Consider the following 23,742-nt stretch of genomic DNA (forward strand, 5'->3'; position numbering starts at 1 on the left):
TCGAGCTACAGAGGAGACTGTAAGTCTTAAACCTTACAATTAAGTGTCTTGTTAAGTTAAAGGAGACTTTTACTTAAAAAGAGATGGTCAAGTAAAACACAAATGCAGTTAAGTCTCTCTTTCTATTGCTGGGACTGCCTTTCTAAATCATCTTTAAAAATTTTCTCTCTGTTCTCTTCTTAAAAGATGTGAATTTAAAAAATAAATGTTAAGCAGATGATCAATACCAGCAGCTGGCCAAACAGCACTGACAGAACGAGGTGTCTGTAACCACAGACTGAACAGTGTTTGAGTGCATTTCAGATATAAAATGAACTGAACACATGTACATTTACATAGTTGTGGTCTCTTTCATAAATTCATCCATACATTGGTTTAAATGATACACTGTTTTCTGGGTACTTAATTGCTGCTATTTTAGGACAATTGGAGATCTACTGGGAGAAGCTAAAGCTAGCGGGAACCTGGGCAACACCTTAAAGGTACTTGGGAATTTTGAAGAAGCTATCGTTTGCTGTCAGAGACATCTGGATATTTCCAGAGAACTCAATGATAAGGTAAGAATTGTACAGGAGTTTGGATGTAAAGTACTAACACACATTCCTGAACCCTGTGGTACTGGTAAGGAATGTGCACCTTTCAGAGGGAAATAGTGAATATTGAATTATTTCTTCTAGCCAGTACAAATCTATTAGTTGGAATACAGTTGTTTGTACCTGGAAGACTATAGGTCCAGGTTAAATATTACCCTATTTTGTTGTGGTTTTGTTTGTTTTAAATTTAATTTTTAATAGTAATTGACCTCTAGAATGTGTCTTGCTCTTCAAAAAGAAGTAGTAAGCAAAACATTTGGATTGCGGGCTATGACTGAGTAGGTGATAATATGTTCAAAATGGGCAGAGTGGGTATTCACAAGTAGTTAAGGAACTTTTATCCCATCTGTGGATTGTACAAATAGTTGTTGTGACAGAAGACTTTGAAGCATGAAATTTTAATGCCTTCTTTTACTTCTGGTTCAGGTTGGAGAAGCAAGAGCACTGTATAATTTGGGAAATGTGTATCATTCTAAAGGGAAAAATGTAGCTAATGCTGGGACTCATGATCCAGGGGAACTTCCAGATGATGTGAAAAATGCTTTACAGAAAGCTGCAAAATACTATGAGTAAGTAGTAGCTTTAAGTGTTGGGGGCTGGGAGGATATGATCATGTAGTTCATTAGAATATGGGAGATCTGCAGTGCTATGAGCTAAACTATGGAATGCTTCTCTGCAAAACTGAGGTACCTGTCAGTTTGGTGTTTTCAACAAGACAGTGCACTGGTTTTTATCATGCCCTCACTTATACTGTACCTGACAACCCTTAGTTAGAAACCAACAGAACTCTTCAAACCAGGCTGAGACAACAGGACCTTGTTAGACCTGTGTGTGTAACTAGAGGGGAGCACACTGCCTTGAGTTGTGGAGTTTGGTATCTCACAGAAAGTATTTCTTACTCAGATTCATGGTTATTTAAAGGCCATTAAAATAGGCCAAAGTAGAATATCTCTGCCTTTTCCTTTATATAAGAAATTAAAATTAGTATTTTAATGACTGTGAGGAAAAACCCAAACCTTTTAAATGTCACTATTCTCCTTTTCACTCTCCCCCAAAACAGGGAAAACCTGTCAATAGTAACAGAGCTGGGTGACAGAGCAGCACAAGGACGTGCCTTTGGAAATTTGGGAAACACACACTATCTTCTGGGCAACTTCAGGAGTGCAGTTTTAGCCCATGAACAGGTACAACAATGTGCTAGTAATGAATTCTGTTCTAGCAGAATATCAGGTTGCTCCTGACCTTTAGTACATGTGTTGTGTTGGATCTTGTTGCAAGCTTTTTAATGCAGATTTTAAATCTTAATGGCACAAACTTCAAGTTTGGCTGTTTTTATCAAGCATTGATGACCTAAGAATGCAATTTTTTCTTGCATTTTAAGCGTCTCCTAATTGCAAAAGAATTTGGTGATAGATCAGCAGAAAGAAGAGCATACAGCAACCTTGGAAATGCCTACATATTCCTCGGGGAATTTGAAACTGCTGCTGAATACTACAGGTGAGTGACTGCTGATAAACACAATTTATACCTCTTGTACAGTTTACTTCTGTTATGCCTGATACTGTAGCTCACTGTGGAACAGCCATTGCTTCAACATGTACTTTGGAAAAATTTCCATTTGTTTAGCCAAGAAATTTTTCTTTTGTTGTTTAACTATCCTGATTCTCTTAAGGGAGGGGCAGCATTAATGCTTTTTATTTTTTTAACTCTATTACTACTTTAAATAGTTTCTTTGCAGTGCTGTAGACAGACATCTTTCACTGCTAGGCATTTATTCCCATTATTCTAAAAGCAGGCATTACTGTCTCAGCTCTTAGTGAGTTCTGGAATGATGTGAGTAGCTTTCCTACCCTGAGATGGGTGGCTGCCTCAGGTGTGCTCACCAGCTGAGAGAGCTGGTGCACAGCAACATCAATTTACATCTTTAGTCTGTATTTTCAAGCCAGACTTCTCTTGATCTCTGCATCACTAAGCAGTTGCTGCTGTACCTGGGAAAGTACAAGCTTGACAAAGATACAGTATAGGTGTGATTAGCATCTGACTGGGGTTTCCGAGCACACCAGTTCTTAGGGACAAAAGCCTCAGTACTGAGCAGATCCCTCTGAGCACTCAGGTTCTTGCCCAGCTCAGCTCTGCTGGTTTGGTGACTATAGGCCTGTCCTGGCTGTGCTGATGGGAAAGTAGGTAGTGCAACCTCAGGGAAACTGCTACAAATTAATGAAACAGTAAATGAAAAGATGCTGTTTGAGGAATCAACCTGCTCTCTAATGAAGTAGGTTGCAGTGGAGGGAAGACTTTACAAGTATGAGATTGTAAGGGTTTACAAGATCATGATTTCTTAGCTGATAATTTGCTAGCTGATAATTTGTTGAAGTTGTGTAACTGATTTTCAGTCGAGCTTGTGCACTTCTGAAAGCTTTTCCTTGTGGTGGTTTCTGAGGTGACTGACCCTCTCCTGCAGGAGGACGCTGCAGCTGGCTCGGCAGCTGAAGGACAGAGCTGTGGAAGCGCAGGCCTGCTACAGCCTAGGGAACACCTACACCCTGCTCCAGGACTATGAGAAAGCAATTGATTATCATCTCAAACACCTTGTGATTGCTCAGGAGCTACATGACAAGTAAGCCCTAAGAGACTGTCTAATGTATGTGTGACACTCAGAGCAAATCCTGTTACCTTCAACTCTACTGTCATTGTTCCCCATGTGACAGCTGCATTCATGTGAATTCCCCCAATGCTGGGCTTTGGTTTTCATATGGAAGATGAAAATTACTCATAATGGTATTGCAGCTAATGAGTCTGAGATGAAAGACAAATTGATGAATGACTGTTTCTACATCATGTCCTGTCAGCAAGTCTGTGTAAATTAAGGAAAAGCAGATCTGTCTTTCATGAGTTCATTGTAATAATTCATCCTGCTTTCATAAGAATCTGTGTTCTTCTTGTCCACAAGTTAATAATATAGGAAGGGATGGAGGAAAGAGAATAACACAGCAGCAAGTAATGTTTATATTACAGTACTGATTTGAGGCCTTTTTTATAGTGTCGGGTGCAACCATAATTTTTTGTAACATTTAAATGTCCCTCTTCTTGAGTCAATAAGAATACAGAGGACTAATAAGGCATGCAAACTGAGGAGGAGCAAAGTAGGTTACACAGTCCCATGCTTACAAAACTAACTTGTTGCTGTGAGCTTAAAAAATTTTATTAAATTTTTTCATATTTATTTATTACCAGATCACACTCCTTTTAATACCATATTTAGTATGTTGGTGGTAGAATGGTCTCTGATGATTGCCTCCCTTATTTTGGCCCAGCAAATTACTTTGGCAGTACTGTGAAAAACCTGACCTCTGGTGTTCAGCAGGTAGAGGTGTAATTGCAAATGTGTGTTGTTTTCAGAATTGGGGAAGGAAGAGCATGCTGGAGTTTAGGGAACGCTTACACTGCTCTGGGAAATCATGACCAAGCCATCCATTTCGCAGAAAGGCACCTGGAGATTTCAAGAGAGGTATGATTTTCATACTCCCACTGTGCTGGCTGTTGGTTTCTGCTGTCGCTCACAGAGGTTTTATTGGAGGTGTGTTTGGGCATCTGATTTGAGCAATGGAATGCATTTTCAATTATTCTAGAGACAGCTGATTCCAGGTTATTTCAGCCAGTCAGCTCCTCAGTCTTAGTGTCACCACTCACAATGTCAACATGGGCTCCCAAATTAATGGCTGAGCAGAGATTATTTTAGGCTTTTTTATGTTACCTGTAAGTTGTTACTTCTTTAAAAAGATGTTCTCAGTCTTCAACCAGGAAAACCTTTTCAGCCTTTTTCTCTGAGAAGTCAATGGACAAGGACTGCTTTACAGTTACACATGTATTTGTTAAGGTAATACAACTGCTTATTTTATTTGTTTGAAGGTAGGAGACAGAAGTGGAGAACTCACCGCCAGACTTAATCTCTCAGATCTTCAAATGGTTCTTGGATTAAGCTACAGCACAAACAACTCTATGATGGCAGAAAGCCATGCAGTGGAAAACAGTTTGAATGGTATGTGCCTCTTTCTGAAGTAGTTTCCCAACAGAGAACTTAAAAAAGAATCTCATTAGAGTTCTTTACTGAGTGGGGGTTGAGTATGCAAGTTTGCTTGGTTTCCTTCCTAGCAACTAAAAAAGGTTCTTGTGGTATTGGACCCCTTCAGCACCTCTGTTTCTGGAGGATTTATATTGTGAATCACAGGTTATTGCTGAGTTTCTTTGTGTGTTCTAATTGTGTCTGTGTCTTGGACCTTGGTCCTTAGATCAGTACAGCCACAGCTTGTCAAGTGACACCATAAATTTTAATAATAAAAAGATGAATTTGTCTCTTGAAGGTGGCAGACCAAGAGGACGCCGTTACAGTATGGAGAACATGGAACTTATGAAATTAACACCAGAAAAGGTTGGCACTTTGCTTCTTTCTGTTCCGCTGCTGAGGTTGTGGAACAGTGAAATATTTCTGAAGGTGTGCTGATGTGCCATTTGCCTCCCTTTTTAATTTAGTTGATCACAGGAACTCCATAACAGGTCTAACAATACTAACAAAAAATACTTTTGTCATGTAGGTAACAGCATGTGGCAGGTGATGGCTGTAATGCCTTGTGGGAAGCCTGCTTTATTCCCTGCACCAATGAGAAAGAATGGGGTTCTGTAATGAGCATCAAAGGAATTTTGGTCTCTTTATAGAGATGGGTTGAGGTTGCTGCATGAAAGTAATTCAGAATAAAATCCCTGAGCTTTAGCTTAGCTCTTCTGAACACTTTTTCTTTGGTTAGTCATTTTATAGGGACTTAAAATACATGCTGTGTTTTTCACTTTGAGATTTCAACCAGCTTGCAAACCATTGAAGCTTCAACCTCCATCTTGAGTAAGGATGCTATTTCAGAAATATTACAGCTGAGTCACAGGCAAAACAACTCCCCCCCCCCCAAACTCAAAAATCTTTTGGCAATGGGAGTTCCCAATTAAAATCCTTGTGTCAGTCTATGAGAGATTTCTTTTACATTATTGCTTTCAATACTGGACTGGCAGTTCTGCATAAATGATTCCAGTGCCAGACTGAAATTGATATTTTTCCCTCCACCATGGGCTATCTAATTCCAGTCTCTTCAAGTGAGGCAAAGCCTGCAATGTTAATCAATAAAATCTCAAAGCATGTGTAGTCAGTACAGCTGAAGTCAGCACTGGTGCTCAAGAGTCTCTTGGGTACACCCTTGTGGCTGCAAGAACAAAATAGTGTAAAGCTGCCTCATTTTGGGGAGGAAAAGCAGCAGCAAGTAAGAGGTAACAGTACTGGTAAGTAAAATCAGAAGGCTTAATTTCCTGACTCTTGTTTTCTTAGGTTCCGAACTGGAACAGTGAGATTCTTGCTAAACAAAAACCACTGGTTGCCAAAACTTCAGCAAAACTTCATTTTGTAAATCGACTGAAAGGCAAAAAGTACAAAAATGGCACCACCTCCAAAGTTTTGCAGGATGCGAGTAATTCCATTGATCATCGACTTCCAAACTCTCAGAGGGTAGGTATGGTGAGCTCATGGCCTTTTCTCATCTTGGTGTCAGCAGAATTGTGGAAAACACCTTCCTGCAGCTGTCCTGTTCAGTTTAACTTGATTTAAACACCATGGCTCTAAACTGATGCAGAATCTGTCATTCTACAGCTCTATCAGGGGTGGTGCCAGCTTTAAGATTTTCCTACTACTGAAACATTTTATTTGTGGTGGATTTTTTTGAAGTTAGAAACAAAATTTGCAAGCTGAGGTCTAAGTCTCTTCTAGACCCTACTTCTCCAAACTTAGCAAAATCTAGTTTTTATGTTTCAGGCAGTAGGAGATATTTCAGCCATCGGTTTTAGGTTATTGCACTATTGAGAGAAGTCAGTTCAAAATAAAAGAAATGAGTCATTTGGTCATAGACCTGAGGAGACAATGGCAACTGTTCCTTGCTGGTCCTGTTTCTTTTTCCTCTCATGGGCATTTGGAATTTTGTTGGATTAATAGCTGGGAAGGAATAACTCCCATTTTACCATGATCAGAGCACTGTTTCTATCCATTTCAGAATATGAGGCATTTCCAATATATTTCACTCTCCAAAATGCTGCCCTGGCATTAGCATCTCCTCCTTGGATAGATCTCTGGCTATAAAAATAGGTGACTAAAAAAAATTTATTTAATAAATTTCAGATATGTAAATATCAAGCATAGCACTGGACTGACACTCTGATGTAGTTGTCCCAGCTGTAGGCATTCTAAGGTCAAATACCCCAAATTTTCTCCTTTTCAGAAAAGCAGCCGTGAGACAATGGCAGACGAAGGGTTCTTTGATCTGCTGAGTCGGTTCCAGAGTAACAGGATGGATGATCAGAGGTGCTGCTTCCAGGAGAAGAACAGACTCTCAGCTCCTTCAGTGGCAACATCCTCTACTCCACCTAAAACGATGATAAAATGTAATTTTTTAAAAGCAAAATCTGTATTTGACTCGAGTTTTTGCCAAATACTATTTTCAAAATGTATTTGCACGCACGACTCACAACAGCAATGGATTTACTCCTAGGCTAACTCTAACTTGTTCTGTCTGTCCTGGGCAGCCTTTTCCACGTCCGTGGTGTCCCCGCACACAGACGAGTTCCTGGAGCTGCTGGCGAGCTCGCAGAGCCGGCGGCTGGACGACCAGCGCGCCAGCTTCAGTGAGCTGCCCGGCCTGCGCCTGCGGCAGCGCAGCAGCCAGGCCCTGCTGGGACACCTCGTGGCCAGCAGCAACAGGGAGCTGGATGACGACTTCTTCGACATACTGATTAAATGCCAGGTAAGGGCTGAACAACCACCTCAGCTTCTGCCTCTGGCGGCTTCAGCTGGGCCTCCTCTACTGCATTCCTGTAAGGAAGCCACTGTGTTATAAGATACGTATTGATCTGGCAGATAAGGAAGAACGTAAGAGAACGAAAGATGAGGGTTGGGGTTTTTTTAATTATCCAGTGTCTAGTGAGTATAATTTTGATATTTATACCACAATAACTAATAAAAGTAAGAAATCCTTAAAAAGTGAAGAAAAACAAGTGAGGCTATTGCAAGGAGTATGTAAAATGGTTTTAAGTATTTAGACCTGGCTTGCTAAGGAGGACACCTGATAGACCAGCAATCCTAATTTATCAACTGAAAGAATTCAGTGTCTGGGTTTTGGTGGTAAGAATGGTCATCATTACCACGAGATCAAGTTTAAATGGTAGTTTATAGCAATATACAAGTGAGGTGACTGATTTTCAATTAGACCATGTGCATATACCAAAAAGAATTAAAAGACTTGCTGGTTTGTCTGATTGGTTGATAAGCAGCCAAAAATATGAAATTCAGATGCTGACCTCCAAAGTTCAGTAAGTATGGTAGCCTGGCTGAGAAAGCAGCAGCTGGACATGACACTGTTCATCAGCCCACTGAAATACCATGTTCTGGTATAGAAGCTTGTCTGTTTCCTTCTGTGAGTCAAGCAAAGAATCTAGAAATATTCTCTTTTAGGACTGGAAAAATACCTAATCTCCTCTGATGGGTATGGACTGCTTTAAACAAGCACCGAAGGGTTGCTGCCTTTGAGCCTTTTTGTCTCAGGGGTGCCTGTCCCAGGTCCACCCACCACTAAAAGCTGTGCTTTTCCTCCTGTGCCCACACTGCCCTCCCGCAGCAGCCTGTTCCTGTGGGAACACCACCCCAGCCCAGCAGGGTTTGCCACCTACTCTGTAACCTTGGCACTAAACTGTACCCAGGTGCACAGAGTGGAGGCAAGGGGCCTTCAAGGAGTGCCTTCTTAAAGCTCACACCACTGCAGCCATTTTTTAGTCCCTGTGTAAGGAAAGGAAGACAACCATACTTCTTAGTGTATGAAACCAGAAACACCCTGTACTAATGCTAAAAAAATCTTCTGAACTAAGGCCACTTAAAGCTCACTTTGCAATATGTCAAAGAACTGAACTGGGGGGGGATCATTTTCAGACACATGGGACAAGTGGGTCAGAGGAACCATTTTAGTTACACTTGGACTCTTAATAATGCCATATAGCAAGTTTAACTTGAAACAAAACTTATAAAACTTATAAATTAAATCTCTCTACTAGCTTTAAATCTGCCAACAAAAGGTTTTGGTAGTTTTTTCACTTAATATTGTTCACTTACTCCTATCTTCCTGTAAATATGCAGCTTTTATTGCTTGGTCTGTCTGTAGGGTTCCAGACTGGATGATCAGAGATGTGCTCCTCCAGGAGCTGCCAAAGGTCCCACTGTACCAGATGAGGATTTTTTCAGCCTGATTTTGCGCTCACAAGCGAAGAGAATGGATGAGCAGAGAGTCCACTTACCCTCAGCTATAAAGGGCTCCAATTCCAGCTGAAGACCCCAGAAGTATGTACAGCAGCAGCCTAGGGATCATTCTGGTTTGCTGGAAAAGCACACTTGCCTTTTTTAAGATGACTACAATTAGTAGCCCTGTCTCCTTTCTTCTGATTTTTCACAGAAATAGCAGCAGCATCACACTGGTGAGCAGTAGTTACAGAGCTGCTCTTGCATTTGGCAGCTGCTTTCAGAGCAGTTTTTGAGGTACTGGTACTGTGTCCCCCTCTTATTTGCCTCTAGTCTATCAAAATTATTACAACTTTTTCTTCCTCTGTCAGATCTCTCATTCCTCATTAGTGGATTTTACCACTGTCTCAATATAGTGAAAGACTTAAATTTTTATTTTCTTTTTAAAGAAAATTTGATTTTTCCCCCAATTTGTACTTTCTGGAAAAAAAAGTTCTGTTTTCTTTTATACTTTTTTAAAAAAAATACTTAAAAAAAAAAGAGAAGAAGTAGCTTTAGTATTAGTCTCTTTGCAGAAACACAGTTTGGAAGAAACAATTTCTATTAAAAAATTAAACCCTAGTTTTAATTCTGTTTAATAAAAAATAGTTTTTTCAAGCATTATGTTTTTTGGTATATTTAGCTAATTGCTTCCCACATTAATTCAGAACAGTTCTGCAATCAGTAGAAGTTTTCAAGAAGTACTTACTTTCAGGAAACAGCTGCTCATGCTGCTCTACAGTTTGTGTGATACGTGCCCATGCACCAGGGAATCACAGGGGTGGTGGGCACTGGGAACCAACTCCCATGGGCCTGGGGAAGTACCTGCAGCACCCCAGTTTCCAGTGCCACCTGCAGGAAATGCACAGATGCTGCTTCCTGTACCTGACTTCAGCTGCTCTCCAGCTCTGGCTAAGGACGAGCTGGGCTGGGGGAGTTCTGGGGAACAACCACTGGAATGTTCATCCCTAGAGTAGCTCCTGCTCCTGGCCCTGTTCAGCTCTGAACTGCCTGAAAACCACCTGCTACAATATCAGGTGCTCACTCTCTGCAGATCATTACACCAGGAAGAAATCTGTCAGCTGTCCTAAAACTGAGCTGACAGGAAGAAAACATTTTAAAGAACATAAACCCAAATACAGACCTGAGACATCTGAGCTGGGAATTAGCATTATGGGAATTACTCAAAACTTGTAACACAAACCCATTTCCAACAAGCAGCAACACTCCAGAAGCCTGGGTTTTTATGGCCACTTAAAGATGTATCATCTTACTTACAGAGTACCCTCTCCCAGATTTTACATTCCCACCTAACAGCTTACTGATGTTCTTGTCTCTTCTACACTTGAGAATGAGAGCAGAATTATCAAGTACATGACAAGTAAAGACTGGACAAAACTTACAGCAGAGCCTGGCTCTTCCTTACTCTCTTTCCTGGAGTCATGTAAAACACTCTCTTTCTTCTCTTCGCACGGTTCTGTGGCAGAACTTTTCCGTTCTAGGTTTTTATTAGGGTCACAGTTTTCTCCAGTCTCTCCCTCTACTTTGCTTGTCTCTTGTTTTTGCTGCTCAAATGCAGCTTCTGCACTAAGGTTTTCAGCTTGGAGAGTTTCAAGTCTATGAACTTCAGATTCCGTGTACAACCTGTTCTGCAAAAAAATCAACAATAACCTATTAATGAAGCAATCAAAAGTGACAGCATCTATTGTTTCATGTGCATCCCAGCAAAAGGGGCAGGGCTCACCCAAAGCATGACAGGTATTTTTTTTCCCCCTGGGAAACAGAACATGTAAATAAGCCCAATATAGAGTATAAATCTGTTTTGAATTTTCTCTAGTTTAAGGGAAGTCAGCACTGCTTTGTTCCTCCACATTTCTTCTGTGGGTTATCATGATTGCCCAGGCTGACACATTTACTGATCTCTCAAAACTGAAGTGGACTTTACCATAAAGAGTTTTAATCCAGAAGTTTCTTGCCACACTTAGCCTCTGCAAGGTATTTTTCCAGAAAAAACACATCCAAGACACCTTTATCAAACTGTTCCATAGGGGAATGTGCAGTTCCTTAGCTCCTCTCTCTCCCAGATCTGGGTTTAAGCATGTTGTTTAAAGGTGTTCTAGCAGGTGCCACTGCAATCTGCTCAGTTTAATGCCAGAGCACCAGGAGACACATCAGGCCCTGCTCTGTGGCACTCTGGTCTCTGTGGGACTCCGGTACCTGTGCATCCGGCTGGTCGCTGGCGTGTGCCATGTCCGGGCTCCTGCTGCCATTGCCCGCTCTCAGCCTGGGGAGAGGCCTCATGGCAGCGTCCCCTCTGTCCTGGTGGCCTCTGAGCACATAGGGCTGCTGCTGCACATAGTACTCGTCTGCTGTCCTCCCATCGTACTGCCCAAAGGCTATTTGCTCCTGCCCATTAGCAGGCAGAGGAAGACTCTTCTTCTGAGAAGACCTTAAGTGTCTCAATGCAGACACTGACGATCCCGCACCATAGCAAAAAGTCTGGGGGAGAGGGAGAAAAAAAACAAACTGAGCAAAACACCAAATACCTGCAGCCTATGTCTTTCACACAGATTTCTTGTCGTATATCTGAAAGACCCTAAAGGAGAAGCTCAGGTGAAGAGAACAGCTCAAGCTCAAGCTTTCTGCAGTCTGACCATGCTACAGGAACTGCCAGGCTGGATGCAGTTCATCGTTAGAGCTACATTATTGATGTTTAAGGCTCTAACTCAATGCCTTCATGTTAAATGCCAACTACACACATCACAACGCAATGACTCAAAGAAGAAATGGGAACTAAGGTGCAATAAACTGTCAGAGAGCCTAAGATTTTAAGAAGTCTAATGCTACTATATTCCAGTTGGGGAGTGGGAGAGGAATACAGTTTGAATACAAAACTTGGCTCTTTTAATTCCTAGACCAACTGCAGTATGAAGCCTTCGTCAAGAAAAAATTCCCTTGCAGAAGTAATTTCTTTGTGCTAAGAACTTTGTTCAGTTGTACAAATAAGAAATACGTAATATAATAGATAATACTTAAATATAAACACAATAAATATTTAAAAAATAAAAATGAGCTTCTAAATGTAAGATGAATGTATACAAACCAGGACACCCAGAGCCATGGTAATGAGCACTGGAACCTGCAGAATTAACGGTATCTCCTTCATAAGTGCCTTGATGAATTCACCAATACCTTGTCCTATGTCCTTCAAAGGCTCAGTTACAAAGTTGGTGAAAGTTACTGCCAAGGCCTAGAAAATAAACAGAAAACCAGTGTTGTCACACAAACACCAACCTAGGCCTTGGCAGTCCCCTCGGGCTTGGCACATACCTTTGATGGTGGAACCATATAAACAGGATTTACAAGCAGAATTTCATAATACTTCTTACAGGGATCATCCTGAAATGTCCATGTACTTCTAAGCCATTCTGAAGTCAAAGCAGACACATATTATTACTATTTCTTAAAAAGACATTTTGAGACACAGCAGCAATACAGAAAGGACCATTATGGTTACAGATGGAAGAGAACTCTTGCAGATACAGTTCAAAATTCAAAATAGATTTATTTTTACACATCTGAGATTGGCTTGGAAGTATAGTTTATCCAATCAAGGTGATGCAGGAAGGGGAGGGAAGGCAGGAAAAAAGAGAAGAACCTGAAGCTTTCCCATGTATAATCAAGAAAGCTCTTTAGGTGAGATCAGTTTCCAGAAATCTCAGGGAAAAGTCTCATTTGTGGAAACTAGGAACTTGCACACTGCGTTCACAGGCACTGACACATTCTGTGTTACTGCTCATCTGCCAGTCTGCAGGGAGATTGAAATTGTCTACTTTGCTTGCTGGATTCGAGGGTCTGTTTTAGTTACAAGGAGGAAGTCTTACTTCTTAAGGGAACTTTTACATAATAAACAAGTGATTCATAACATCAATGTTTCTGTAGTTGGGTTTTACTGCAGTCAGAACATAAATCATTGACATGTAACCAAAAACAATATAGTCAAGAAATTACCTAGGGAAGACCACAACAAGCACTCTTTAGGAGCTGCCACCCTTCATCTACCTGCTATGGCACTGGATAGAAATGACAGCTATTTAAAAAAATGAGCTTTCTCTGTAAAACAGTAACACCTGAATAAACAATTACAGATCCAATTCCTGAAATCCACTGTATTCACAGGTGTGATACATGAAAAAAAATCCTTGTCCTGAACTCTGCCTGCCTGTCTTTAGTAAATGGCACTGAATGGTTCTGGGGAAACGGGTAAGTTACAAGAAAAAGAAGTAACACCATGGCATACCCCAAGTACAGTGCTGTGATCAGCTTTCCACCCCAGGCCTAGAAAACAAAGTCTTACGGGATGGGAAAAGGGTAAAACCATGTAATCATGTATTGAACAGAATTCCCTGTACCACCCATGAAGAAATCAGAGTACCCTGGGATACTATGGATTGATATTTTGTGATCTTAACTACTACTGCAAAGTACCAAGACAAGAACTTACCCACGAGACTTCCATACCACTCCAGCTTCTCCGCACAGACCTTGTCGAACTGCCCCATCTTGGCCATCTCTGCCTGGTGCTGAGCGAAGGCCAGCTGCAGGGACAGCAGAGGGAAATGCACTGAGTGCTGCAGCCAGGAGTGCTGCTCCTCAGCTTTCCCTGCTAGCTCTCAGCAGCCTTGGGATAGCTCCCCACATAAATGAGAATTCCCCATTGTCCCCTTGTAATGACAATTCCCCATGTAATATGTATTTAGAAAAGTTTACTACCTAAACAATTTAATGGAGTTAAATTCTAAGAACTTCCTAGGAATGGACAAAACCCCTGAGATAATGGCTACCTCCACGTTATTCTCCAAAAGGAGTCTGAATTGTCAAAGGATCAGACTCCAGTGTTCAAAGATACAAGTTCAAGGCAAAACTAAACTGATGAAATCTTCTCTTAACATGTTTCTGGAATAGAGACCAGCTGTCATGCAATTACTAGTTAAAACATCCTCTTTTTTTTTTTCCCAAATAATTCCCGTAAGAAATACCTGTATTTATTACAGCTTTGCCTTACTGTTTTGCAACTGATAATCAAAACAAAAATTCAGTCAAATCATCTGTTGCAAAACTGACATTCTTCACTGCCTCAACCCAAGCCATCTGCATGGCATTCCAACCCCATGCCAGAGCCATCCCACTCTCCAGCACTCTGCTGTCCCTGGGTCTGACAAGGGACAATTCAATCCTGATTGACAAGATGTGAGGGCAGATTTTGTGGCTGGGCTTTGATCTTGTATCCTAAATTCCTCCTCAATAAAACACATCTGATTGTACCATCAGCCACTTAATCACCATTAATAAGGCATTTATCTGGTCTATCCCATGAAACACAGTTTCTACCAGGGAATCTTAAGAAAAATACTCTGAATATATTTCTGTATACCTTTTCTACCAAGCTGCTTTAGTCAGAGGTTACATCTGCCTTGCCCATGTAGTGAAATCAGAGTTCTAGTGTTCTCTGAATTTTGTGCACCTCTACAGTAGGACACAGTTGTCAGGGTTTCTTTTGTTCTTTACACCTAACACACCTATCAACATGCAAAAGAAAATGTTTATTCCTTTTTTTATTTTGCAGTTAATTAACAGCTGTATGTAAACTAACCAAAGGAAATAAACAACCTTAACTCCCTCATAGCTGTAAAGTTCTAAGCCAGAAAGCCATTAAGCTTACAGAACTTACCCTGTACAAGTAAAACCAATTCCATACAAAACTGACGAGGAAAGTCAGAAATAAAACATATTTTAGCTGCACAAAGCGAGAAACATACGTCCGCAGCTCTGTGGCCATTACAATCACAATGCACACTACGCACAGGAGCAGCTGAAAAAGAAAAGAGGAAAAAATCATGACCTATATTTGGACCTTTCACAAGCTTACTGACAGTACACATGAAGAAACTTCCAACTTTTGTTTTTACTAATGTCATTGACACAGAATAGCTGAGATGTTCCTCCTTGCTTCCACAGCCAATCTGAGCAGCACAAGGCAGAACAGTTTTGTGGCAGTACTAATATTCATCCCTGTCCCAGCCTTACATTGCAGTTTCTCATCTGTTTCTTGTGATATTTAGTTATTTCTTCCTTAGGATGTTTGTTACATTAGCAACCACACTTCTAAATTATCAAACTGGTGTCAGCCAGTGCTTAAGCATTTTGTGCCTGCTCTGAACCACAGAACAACTGCTGCCAACTCCTGCACAGAGACACAAACTTACAGTTTGGGTACCAGCAGCAAGACTTCAAAGAAGGACTCCACAGCATCTTTCCACCCAAGGACCCCTATCAGAGGTTACTGACAGCCTGCTTCTGTCATCTGGCTTCCAGGGACCCCTCAAATCTAGACAGGCTACTTGCAGGATTATGTCAGCAACAAACATTGTCATATTCTGAATTGTAAAGATTTATTCAGAAAGCTTAAGCTTTATTAGAGGTCCTCAGCTTAGCACTTTGCAATTCCCATGGCCATGCTCTCCTCTCCAACCCTATACATTTTTTTCAACAAAATTTGCAAAAGCCTCTGACCTGTAGGAGTTTAAATATATACTTGTCTCAGTATATATTCCAACTCTTGGAGAAGCCAACAGCTTCAACAACTACATGAACAAGAGACAAACATGAAGATCTATAATGCATAAGGCGTCAGTTCTAGTGGTAAGAAAGTGCTAGAGCACAATGAGTCTGGCAGCACAGATCTAAAAGACAAGAGAAAAAAAAAGCACACCAGACAAAAAGCCCCAAACCAAAGCTACAATAGAGAACAGATGACCACAGGAATAAAAAACTTGAATTCCTTCTTAAAGCAAATACACCCTTCAGCAACCACAAAAAAAAGACTCACTAGAAGTATGATGGAAAGAATTGCTTTATCTGTGGAGTTAAGATGGTAATATTGACTAGCACAGAGAAACTGAAGAAAACAGCAATGAAAAGCAATAATCAAGCTTTATTCTCTTACCCAAAGCAAATGATATAGATCAATTCCAAACGTGTCTTCAAATCTCCACCGCCAAGCTTCATCATCATGGTGCTTAAAGTTGACCAAAATATCACTGAGTGCCTCATCCAGGGCCCCTGGCTGCCAGGCCTCCTCACTGACAAACCTGAGGATCTCCAAATACGTCTGTCTTGTAAGAATGATCTCAGCATCGTAATGGACATGGCCCACATCTTCCCCAGGCTGCATTCAAAGCAAAGCAAACCAATGGTTAAAAGCTGCTTATCTGGAAATAGAAATGCGTCTATAGGCCAAAACTGATCACATTAATTCTGCACCAGCACCCTTTTGAAGCAGACTGCAGGATGAAAACATGGGACAGGGGGCACACTATGATTCTATAACCTTTTTGTTCATCTAAACTACACGAAACACAATTCAATCGGTTTGTATTGTTTCAACTCTACAGAAAAAATCCTAAAAAATAAAGTAAACTATCTCACTTGTTACTAAAATTTCAGGACCAGTGCTCATTAACAAGTAATAATTACATATACACTGTGTGTGCCTCAGTCAAAGCTGGATAATACAGATAGGAACTATTAAATACTAAAATAAGAAGTATTACATTGCTAAATGTAATGCTCCTTATTTAACAGTAATTTTGCTTATTACTAAAGATAATTCTTCTACCTCTGAATAAAAAAAATCTCCAAATACAATATAATAAAGTGCCCAGCCAACAACTGAAGTATCATGCAGCCATTCACTCACTCCAATATCCCTCCTGGTGGGGAGGAGAATGAGAAAAAAGGTAATCCTCATGAGCTGAGACAAGAACAGCAAACAAAATAAAATGTGATGGTAATAATACCACTAGTCATGAAAAGAGAGAAAGAAGGAAATAAAACCCAGGTGAACAACTGGTGTACAATGCAACCGCTCCCCAAGCTGACCAAGCCCGTCCTCCAGCAGTGCTCAGCCCCTCCCAGGCAGCTCCCCCAGTTCATGCTGAGACAGCAGCCATGGTTTGCAGTGCCTCTGTGGCCAGCTCAGCTCCCTCACAGCTCCTCCTGCACCTTCTCGCTGGCACGAGGCACAGAGAAGTCCTTGACTTAGAGAGAGCACCACTGAGCAAGCACTGAAACACCAGAGTGTTATCAACAGTGTGCTTACACTGCATCCAAAACAGCACTGCACCAGCTACCAGTGAGAAAACTCACTCTATTCCAGCTGAAATCATTGCATAAAGAAAGTAATAAGGTGATTCTTATATGGAAACTCTAATAAGCTACAATTCCTTGATGGTTAGAATCACAGAATGGTTCGGGTTGGAAGGGACTTTAAAGATAATCTTAACCCAATCATAACCCAATCCAGCCTGGCCTTGAATACTCCCAGGGATGGGGCACCCACAACTTCTCTGGACAACTTCTTCCAGTGCCTCACAACCCTCAGAGCAAAGAATTTCTTCCCAGTATCTAATCTAAAGCTCCTCTCTTTCAGTTTAAAGCCATTCCCCCTTGTCCTAGCACTGCACACCCCTGCAAAAGGTCTCTCTTATAGGTCCCCCCCTTAGGTACTCAAAGGGTCTTTAAGGTCTCTCCAGAGCCTTCTCTTCCCCAGGCTGAACAGCCTCAGCTCTCTCAGACTGTTTTTGTAGGAGATGCTCTAGCCCTCTGATCATCCCTGTGTTCTCCTCTGGACTTGCTTCAACAGGTCCACGTTCTTCTCTGCCCTGGGGACCCCAGAGCTGGACACAGCACTGCAAGCTGGGTCTCACCAGAGCAGAGGGGCAGAGTGCTCTCCCTGCCCTGCTGCCCACACTGCTTTGGATGCAGCCCAGGGTGCAGCTGGCTTTCTGGGCTGAAAGCTCACAATGCCAGGTTCTCCAGCATTCCCAAGTTTTTCTCCAGAGGGACAGTCCCAGTCTATTCTCCACCCAAGCCTACTCTTCTTTTTGGCATTGCCCCATCACATGTACAGGACCTTGCACTTGGTCTCACTGAACTTCATCAGTTTTGCATGGACCAGCTCTCAAGCCTGTCAGGGTCCCTCCAGACAGCATCCCTTCCTTAGGGGTTAATTCTATCTGGGCTTTAGCCTTCCTAACCCGATGCCTGCCCCTGCTTAGACAATCTCTCTGTACTCCTCCCAGGTTACCTGTCCTCACTTCCACTCTCTGCAGGTTAACATGGTAGACCTACAATACAGGCCTTGTAAGCCTACAACAAACAACCCAAACCTGACTCCTTCCAGCTTCCAACTGTTAATGTGACCAGAACAAGGTGTTCCTATAGCTGCATTCCAGCAGGAGATGTTAGGACACACTGAATTCACAAACCCTTCCTTTGGATACTTTACAGATCATACAACAACTCTGTCTCCTCAGCAGTACAGGATGCACATACTTCTATCATCTTTTCCTTTGCCATTCAGTTCCCTTCATTTCATTTAAAGTACACCAGCATAATTACTCAATGCTTGGTAACTGTGAAAACTACATAAAGCAGTAATATGAATTTATTTTAATTAAGTATTTTTAAATGACTGTTCAAATACTTACAAGGCCAAGTTTTCCAGCTTCATTTAAAATCTTATTCAAGAATCGCTTAAAAATATAAAAGCTACGGCTCTCCTGTGATTTGGCATTCCTCTTCTCACACTCTGCAATCTGCAATTGTGAAAAAGACACTTTTACTCACTTTGCTCAATCCAGCTTCTTCATAGGAGAGAAAAAACGCCAAATACACCAACACATTTAACTCAGAATGAACAGGGTCACATTTCTTTAGTTTAGCAATGATTCCATGGTTAGTATGCCAGATAAAAAGCACATGCAGTTACTGAACATACTACTTTCCATGGGACTGGCCAGTACTGGAGATTTCACATCTGCTAGTAATATTCAAATCCTGACTTCAGCAAGGCTAGAAACAAATGTAAACATCTGGATCTCCTTTTAAGTTTTAAGTTTGCATCAGGAAAAAAAAGAGGGAACTGCCAAAAAAATCGAAGTAACTAAAACAACATTAAAATGACACAGACCCCATTGGGGATCCAAATGGCTGAGGGCAGTAAGGGCCCCAGTAGCCACACAAGCATCCCCACATCCTGAGAGGGGGTCTGACCAGGGCCATGTGAGAGCTGCAGCTCTGCACATGGCCCTGGTCTCTGTGCCCACAACCCATCCCTTAAAATCTAACAGGACTGACCAGATTGAGAACAGCATGGGGGGTAAACACACCTCTAAACTGTTAACACTGGACAGAAGCACCTAGCTCCTATCGATTTTGTTACACTATAAAGCATGTCAGAAAACAGACCTTTGTAGGCAGAACAACTTGAAAATGAATTCAAACCACTTCCAGTCTCTCCTCTGCCCAGAGGGTCCCCTTCCATAAAGAACGAATTATGCCAGCAATGCATCTCTTTGATACTATCCAGAAGAGCATCATCAGAAAGCATAAACTATAAAAAAAGGTAAAATATTGTGAAGAACAAACCTTGTGTTGCAAGGAATCTACTACCCTGGAACAACGTGAGATTTCAGTACTGACTGTATCCACAGCCTCTTCCTCAGAGTCATGATAGTTTGGCTAAAATTACAGAAGAAAACCATATTTTCAGAATCCAAGAATTTGACCAACATGCCCATTGTTACACTTCTACAGTCACACCACTTTAAGAAGGAGCAAAGGAGCTAAAAACTGAGTACAGATCTTTGCTGCTAGTACTCTCCCAATGACACTGCAGTTACCTCTCTGCTGTTATTTTAGGCTCCAGATGGACAATTGCTTTGAGTTTATCCAAATGCACGCTGCCTTCAAAAGGTGAGCGTGCATTTGGACGCTCTTGCCTGTCCTCCCCCACTTGCCCTTTCCCCTCCTTCGAGTGCTGGTGATCCACAGGGTGCATCAGATTAGATAATGCAAAACTGACTAAGCAGGCAAAGGGGCAGTTTTCAGCCAGGTGAATTGCCAGTCCAGCTGGCCACGCCGCCAGCCAGACTGCAAGCAAACACAAACTGCATTCTGGGCTGCCTGCCTTTATCTACTCACAGCACTCTATGCTCTCCGTTCATCACTCAGACACAGAGCAGTGCTGCCTACAACCACATGTGCACACTGAGGGAAGCCTCCAAGAGGAAGCACAACAGCACCTGAATCAGTGAACTCATGCTGAAACAAAGTTTGGTTTTGAGGGCTTGAGCAGCCCGCACAGCCTGCCCACCTAAAAACTCTCTGCACAGCAGAACAGAAATCCTGAGAAGATGGACTAACACAAAGTTGTATTTTTTTTTTTAGTTTAAGATGTAATTGTCTTTTTGTGAGAGACAACAATAAAGCTACTACTTTTTTATATAAAGCTGAAGCAGTTGGGCTCCAAAGCTTGCTGCTGGATCTTAAGGATGCTAATGACTATCAGGTGGACCTGGAGAAGTTGGAGGTTGATGAGGAAAGCTGTGGAGAGCAATAATGCACTCTGCACCTTTTAAGCTTCGGAAAATTATGCTCTGTAGTGTTTAAACAGTATTCCTCAAGACTGTAACACCAAACTTGAAAGCTGAATAATGGCAAAAAGCAAGGGTGCCCTTACAACCACCTCCAGTTTAGAGTGCCATGTGGGCAGACGCGCACAAGATAACCAACGTGCACCTCGTGGTATTTAGAGTCTGCTCCTCATAGAAGACAGAGAAAATTCATTTTGTTAGGGCTGATTTTTTCCTAGTTCATCTTCTCTTCAGCGTTAATAATTCATTAAAAGTACAGCACTCAATCCTTAATCTGACCTTCTGAAAACTGAGGCCCAGCATTACAAAACACCATTAAAATTCACAACAGTCCCACACAAGAAATGGGAAATTGGTTCCTATTGCTGAGAAACTGGTTGTCTAAAATAAAATACAATAATTAACTTTAACTCCCCCAACTTTTATCAGTTAGGAACCTGATTTTCAAGATATTTAACACTATACTTGAGAAATTAGCAAGAGCTGCTTAACCCAGTGCTTCTCAGAGCAGTAACCTGTGGTGCCACAACCTGCATAAAACAAGCACCACCTGTGAAAATACAAAAAGCCTGCTTGATATGACTTGATCTGAGAGCAACAGAAGCTCACCAGGGAAAGCCCCTGAGCTAATTAAACTATTTTTTCCCTTGCAGTTTTAACCATGGACAAAGACTTTTCTGTGGATGGATTCAGATACAATATAAGCCCTTCAAAACACCATACTGCTCTCATTATTTTCTGTCACAGTTTAAAAGCAATCTTCCAACAGCATTTAGCTTTCTGGGAGAGACACACACCCTTTCTTTCTCTACCTTATAAGGTCTTCTCATTGTTCCTGATGCTGCATCATAATTGAGCATATCCGTGGGGTCAATCCATTCATCTTCTTGAACTTTACAGCTCCCTATCAGCATCACTGCACACAACACCAAAGGAAACAGCATCCTGTATCACTGAATATAAGAAGAAATATAACAAGGTTTTTAGGTCAGGGTGTAACATGCTGTATCAAAAAAATGAAACAATCTTACATGAAAAAAAACTAAAAGTGGAGCTTTTTAAAAACTCAGTTTTCCATTCAGCAGGTTTAAACTCACTTCCATATTTTTCCCAAGGAAAATGCTGACAATAATATGCACAATTAAACTGTATTATATGACTGGATCAATACCCCTGACTTTGTTATCAGCAGGTGTAGCACAGAGTTCAGTGTTGCTAAATATGATAAAAGAGTGAAGAACTCCAGCACGCTTCACCACAAGGGCATCATGTTAACAGTAAAGCAAATTTTGCTGTGACATTAAGAGGAAGATTTGGCAGAAAAACTGCCCTTGCATTTCAGCTGTTCCTCGGATACCAGAGGGGCTGAGAGAGGCTGTGCTTTGATGCTGAGAGATAGCCAATTCAGCACTAAAAAGGGAAGCACAGAACCAGTGCAGCACTGGGGGTCCAGTCACAATCAGTAAGAACCACCACAATCACAGATTGACAAACAGTGTGACAGACACACTGTGAGTCTGGTTATGTCCAACAAACTCTCCTGGCCAGACCACAGCCTGGAAACTTTCAACAATCCTCAGGTGCAAAACACTGTAATTTGCTGAGCAACAGAAACGCTGGACTGTCAGTGATAAACACATTGTCTGCAGGAGCACATGAACACAAAAAATATGAGCAATAAACCGACAAAAAAATACGTTATAGTGGGAGACGACTAAAAGGACAATGGCGAACAGTAGTAGCTGGCTCTCTGAATTCCCTGAGGGAGCACTCGGTGTTCGAGCCTTACCCAACAGGCATTCCTATGGGGGAGGAAAGAGGCACAGCCCACCGACAGAGCTAGGATACAAAGGTGGAGTCTCCTCCGACCTCCGCCCCTCTAAACCTATATTTATATTGTTTTTGTGAGGGAGGGCAAAAGGTAGAGTTTCAGTTGATGACACTTCATATTTAGGCCCAGTTTGAGTGACTTTAGTCATACATGTAAAGCACATACACGTTTTACTTCAGTAGCGCACGCTGGAGTGTGCAAAGTTAAAGGGTTTTCGAATTAATGGAACACGTTCAGGTTTTGGTCGCCTTTTGGGTCACTCCTTTGGCTTAGCTCCCCTTGGCCGCATTGTTTTAAAAGGAGCACGGCCACACCACCTCCTACCGCTCCACTACTCTTTGTCCCCTCTCAGGGAGCGATACCCCGCGCTCCCTCAGAGATCCTGCTCCTCAGGGTGCAGGCAGGCTGCCCCAGAGAACTACTGCCAACGCTAACATTCCTCCTTGATGAACTTTGGTTTTCAGTATCCCCTCACGAAGGGGGCAGCATGCCCGTCACGCAGAACTCACCTTGGCCAGCCATGCAGGGACATCCCTGCCCTGCCTGGCGCCGCGGCCTGCTCTCCTCGGTGCGGCTCCGCAGGCCCCGGGCCCCGCTCCAGCCCGGCACTGCCGCCCGAGCCATACAGAAGCGGCTCCGCAAGCCTCTCCCCCGCCCTCTCCTCCTTCACGTCGCACCCGACACCGCTCTCCGCCGACACACGCAGCCCGCAACCCCTCCCCGCTCCTCCTCGCCGCGACACCGCGCAGGCCCCGGCCAGCAGCGCCCGCCCGCCCGCCCGCAGCCCCGCTCGTCGCCCGCGGTACCTGAGGGGCAGCGGGGTTCCCGGCGCTCACCCGGCGTGTTTACCCGCTGCGGGGCCGCCCCGACAGCTGCTCCTCCCGGGGCCTCCGCTGCCCAGCCGGGGGGCGGCTCCGCCCAGGAAGCGCGGCGGAGCAGCGGCCGCGGCGGCGCCGCCCGGCCCCGAGGCGCCGTTCGGGCTGCGGGCCCCGCCCCGAGAGAGCAGCGGGCCCGCCCCGAGGCCCGGCGGCCAAGAGGGGAACCTGCGCTAAATGCAAGCTCAAGCACAGCAGGCGGGGTCTAAAATGATGGATGTACAAGCAGACCCGCCCTGTAAAGGCACAACTGGGAATGAAATTAATGTCAGGAAATCACTATTGCTATAGATCTGCTAATTTAAATAGATTGACAGCTTTGACCACAGAGAGACAACTAAAGAAACGCTATTTTCCTCCAAAGTAGCTTTGTCTATGCATCATTGTATCATACATACATAGTGTTGTATATATATCTAATAAAGAAAAAAATAGACAAGATTTTCAGCTCTACACCACTGTATTATTACTAACAGCACTGCAAGTTCCAATACTTGGAAGCAGTATCAAAGCTCCTAATTATTTTATAATTCCTGGCATACTTACATCATAGGCCAAGCTGTTGTATCATAGTCTGTTTGAGGAATTCCAAACC

At 42.5% G+C, this 23,742-nt stretch overlaps 2 protein-coding genes across 8 annotated transcripts in view; one reads left to right on the plus strand and one right to left on the minus strand.

Annotated features, from left to right (window-relative positions):
• GPSM2 (G protein signaling modulator 2) overlaps positions 1–9,562 on the plus strand; it is a 26,421-nt gene extending 16,859 nt beyond the window's left edge. For 2 of the 3 annotated variants that reach the window (XM_030226322.2, XM_030226323.2), the window contains 12 exons: positions 422–557; positions 1,020–1,162; positions 1,654–1,777; positions 1,975–2,090; positions 3,055–3,210; positions 3,993–4,101; positions 4,503–4,632; positions 4,955–5,022; positions 5,962–6,138; positions 6,902–7,064; positions 7,206–7,423; positions 8,831–9,562. In XM_030226322.2, the coding sequence (XP_030082182.2) occupies positions 422–557; positions 1,020–1,162; positions 1,654–1,777; positions 1,975–2,090; positions 3,055–3,210; positions 3,993–4,101; positions 4,503–4,632; positions 4,955–5,022; positions 5,962–6,138; positions 6,902–7,064; positions 7,206–7,423; positions 8,831–8,995 (1,705 nt within the window). In that variant the 3' untranslated portion in view covers positions 8,996–9,562. The remainder of the gene's footprint in view (positions 1–421; positions 558–1,019; positions 1,163–1,653; positions 1,778–1,974; positions 2,091–3,054; positions 3,211–3,992; positions 4,102–4,502; positions 4,633–4,954; positions 5,023–5,961; positions 6,139–6,901; positions 7,065–7,205; positions 7,424–8,830) is intronic. The other variant, XM_050977282.1, reaches the window with a different exon arrangement.
• On the minus strand, positions 6,766–23,245 carry CLCC1 (chloride channel CLIC like 1). 5 transcript variants are annotated; one of them, XM_050977287.1, is made up of 13 exons: positions 23,079–23,245; positions 21,254–21,394; positions 19,435–19,527; positions 18,495–18,602; positions 15,950–16,171; positions 14,675–14,815; positions 13,448–13,541; positions 12,274–12,371; positions 12,047–12,193; positions 11,161–11,442; positions 10,347–10,592; positions 9,653–9,795; positions 6,917–7,046 (listed from the first exon to the last, which is right to left on the minus strand). In XM_050977287.1, exons 2-12 carry the CDS (start codon positions 21,383–21,385, stop codon positions 9,670–9,672), a joined length of 1,689 nt encoding a protein of 562 aa, XP_050833244.1. In that variant the 5' UTR covers positions 21,386–21,394; positions 23,079–23,245; the 3' UTR covers positions 6,917–7,046; positions 9,653–9,669. The 5 variants fall into 5 exon arrangements, with proteins under 5 accessions (XP_018767650.2, XP_050833244.1, XP_050833241.1 ...); XM_050977284.1 differs by having other exon boundaries at positions 21,239–21,394; XM_050977285.1 differs by lacking the exon at positions 23,079–23,245 and adding an exon at positions 22,782–22,943 and having other exon boundaries at positions 21,239–21,394.
• Between the last annotated feature and the right edge of the window lie 497 nt (positions 23,246–23,742).

The sequence above is a fragment of the Serinus canaria genome, chromosome 8 (genome assembly GCF_022539315.1).
Source record: "Serinus canaria isolate serCan28SL12 chromosome 8, serCan2020, whole genome shotgun sequence".
Classification (NCBI taxonomy): Eukaryota; Metazoa; Chordata; class Aves; order Passeriformes; family Fringillidae; genus Serinus; species Serinus canaria.

Coding starts and splice junctions, on each gene's coding strand:
- CLCC1 (XM_050977284.1), bottom strand. CDS start 21,385: ATGCTGTTTCCTTTGGTGTTGTGTGCAGTGATGCTGATAGGGAGCTGT. Junction 14,816..15,949: donor ATCTATATCATTTGCTTTGG/GTAAGAGAATAA, acceptor TTTCTTTTTCAG/CTGCTCCTGTGCGTAGTGTG. Junction 13,542..14,674: donor ATTGGTTTTACTTGTACAGG/GTAAGTTCTGTA, acceptor CTGTCCCTGCAG/CTGGCCTTCGCTCAGCACCA.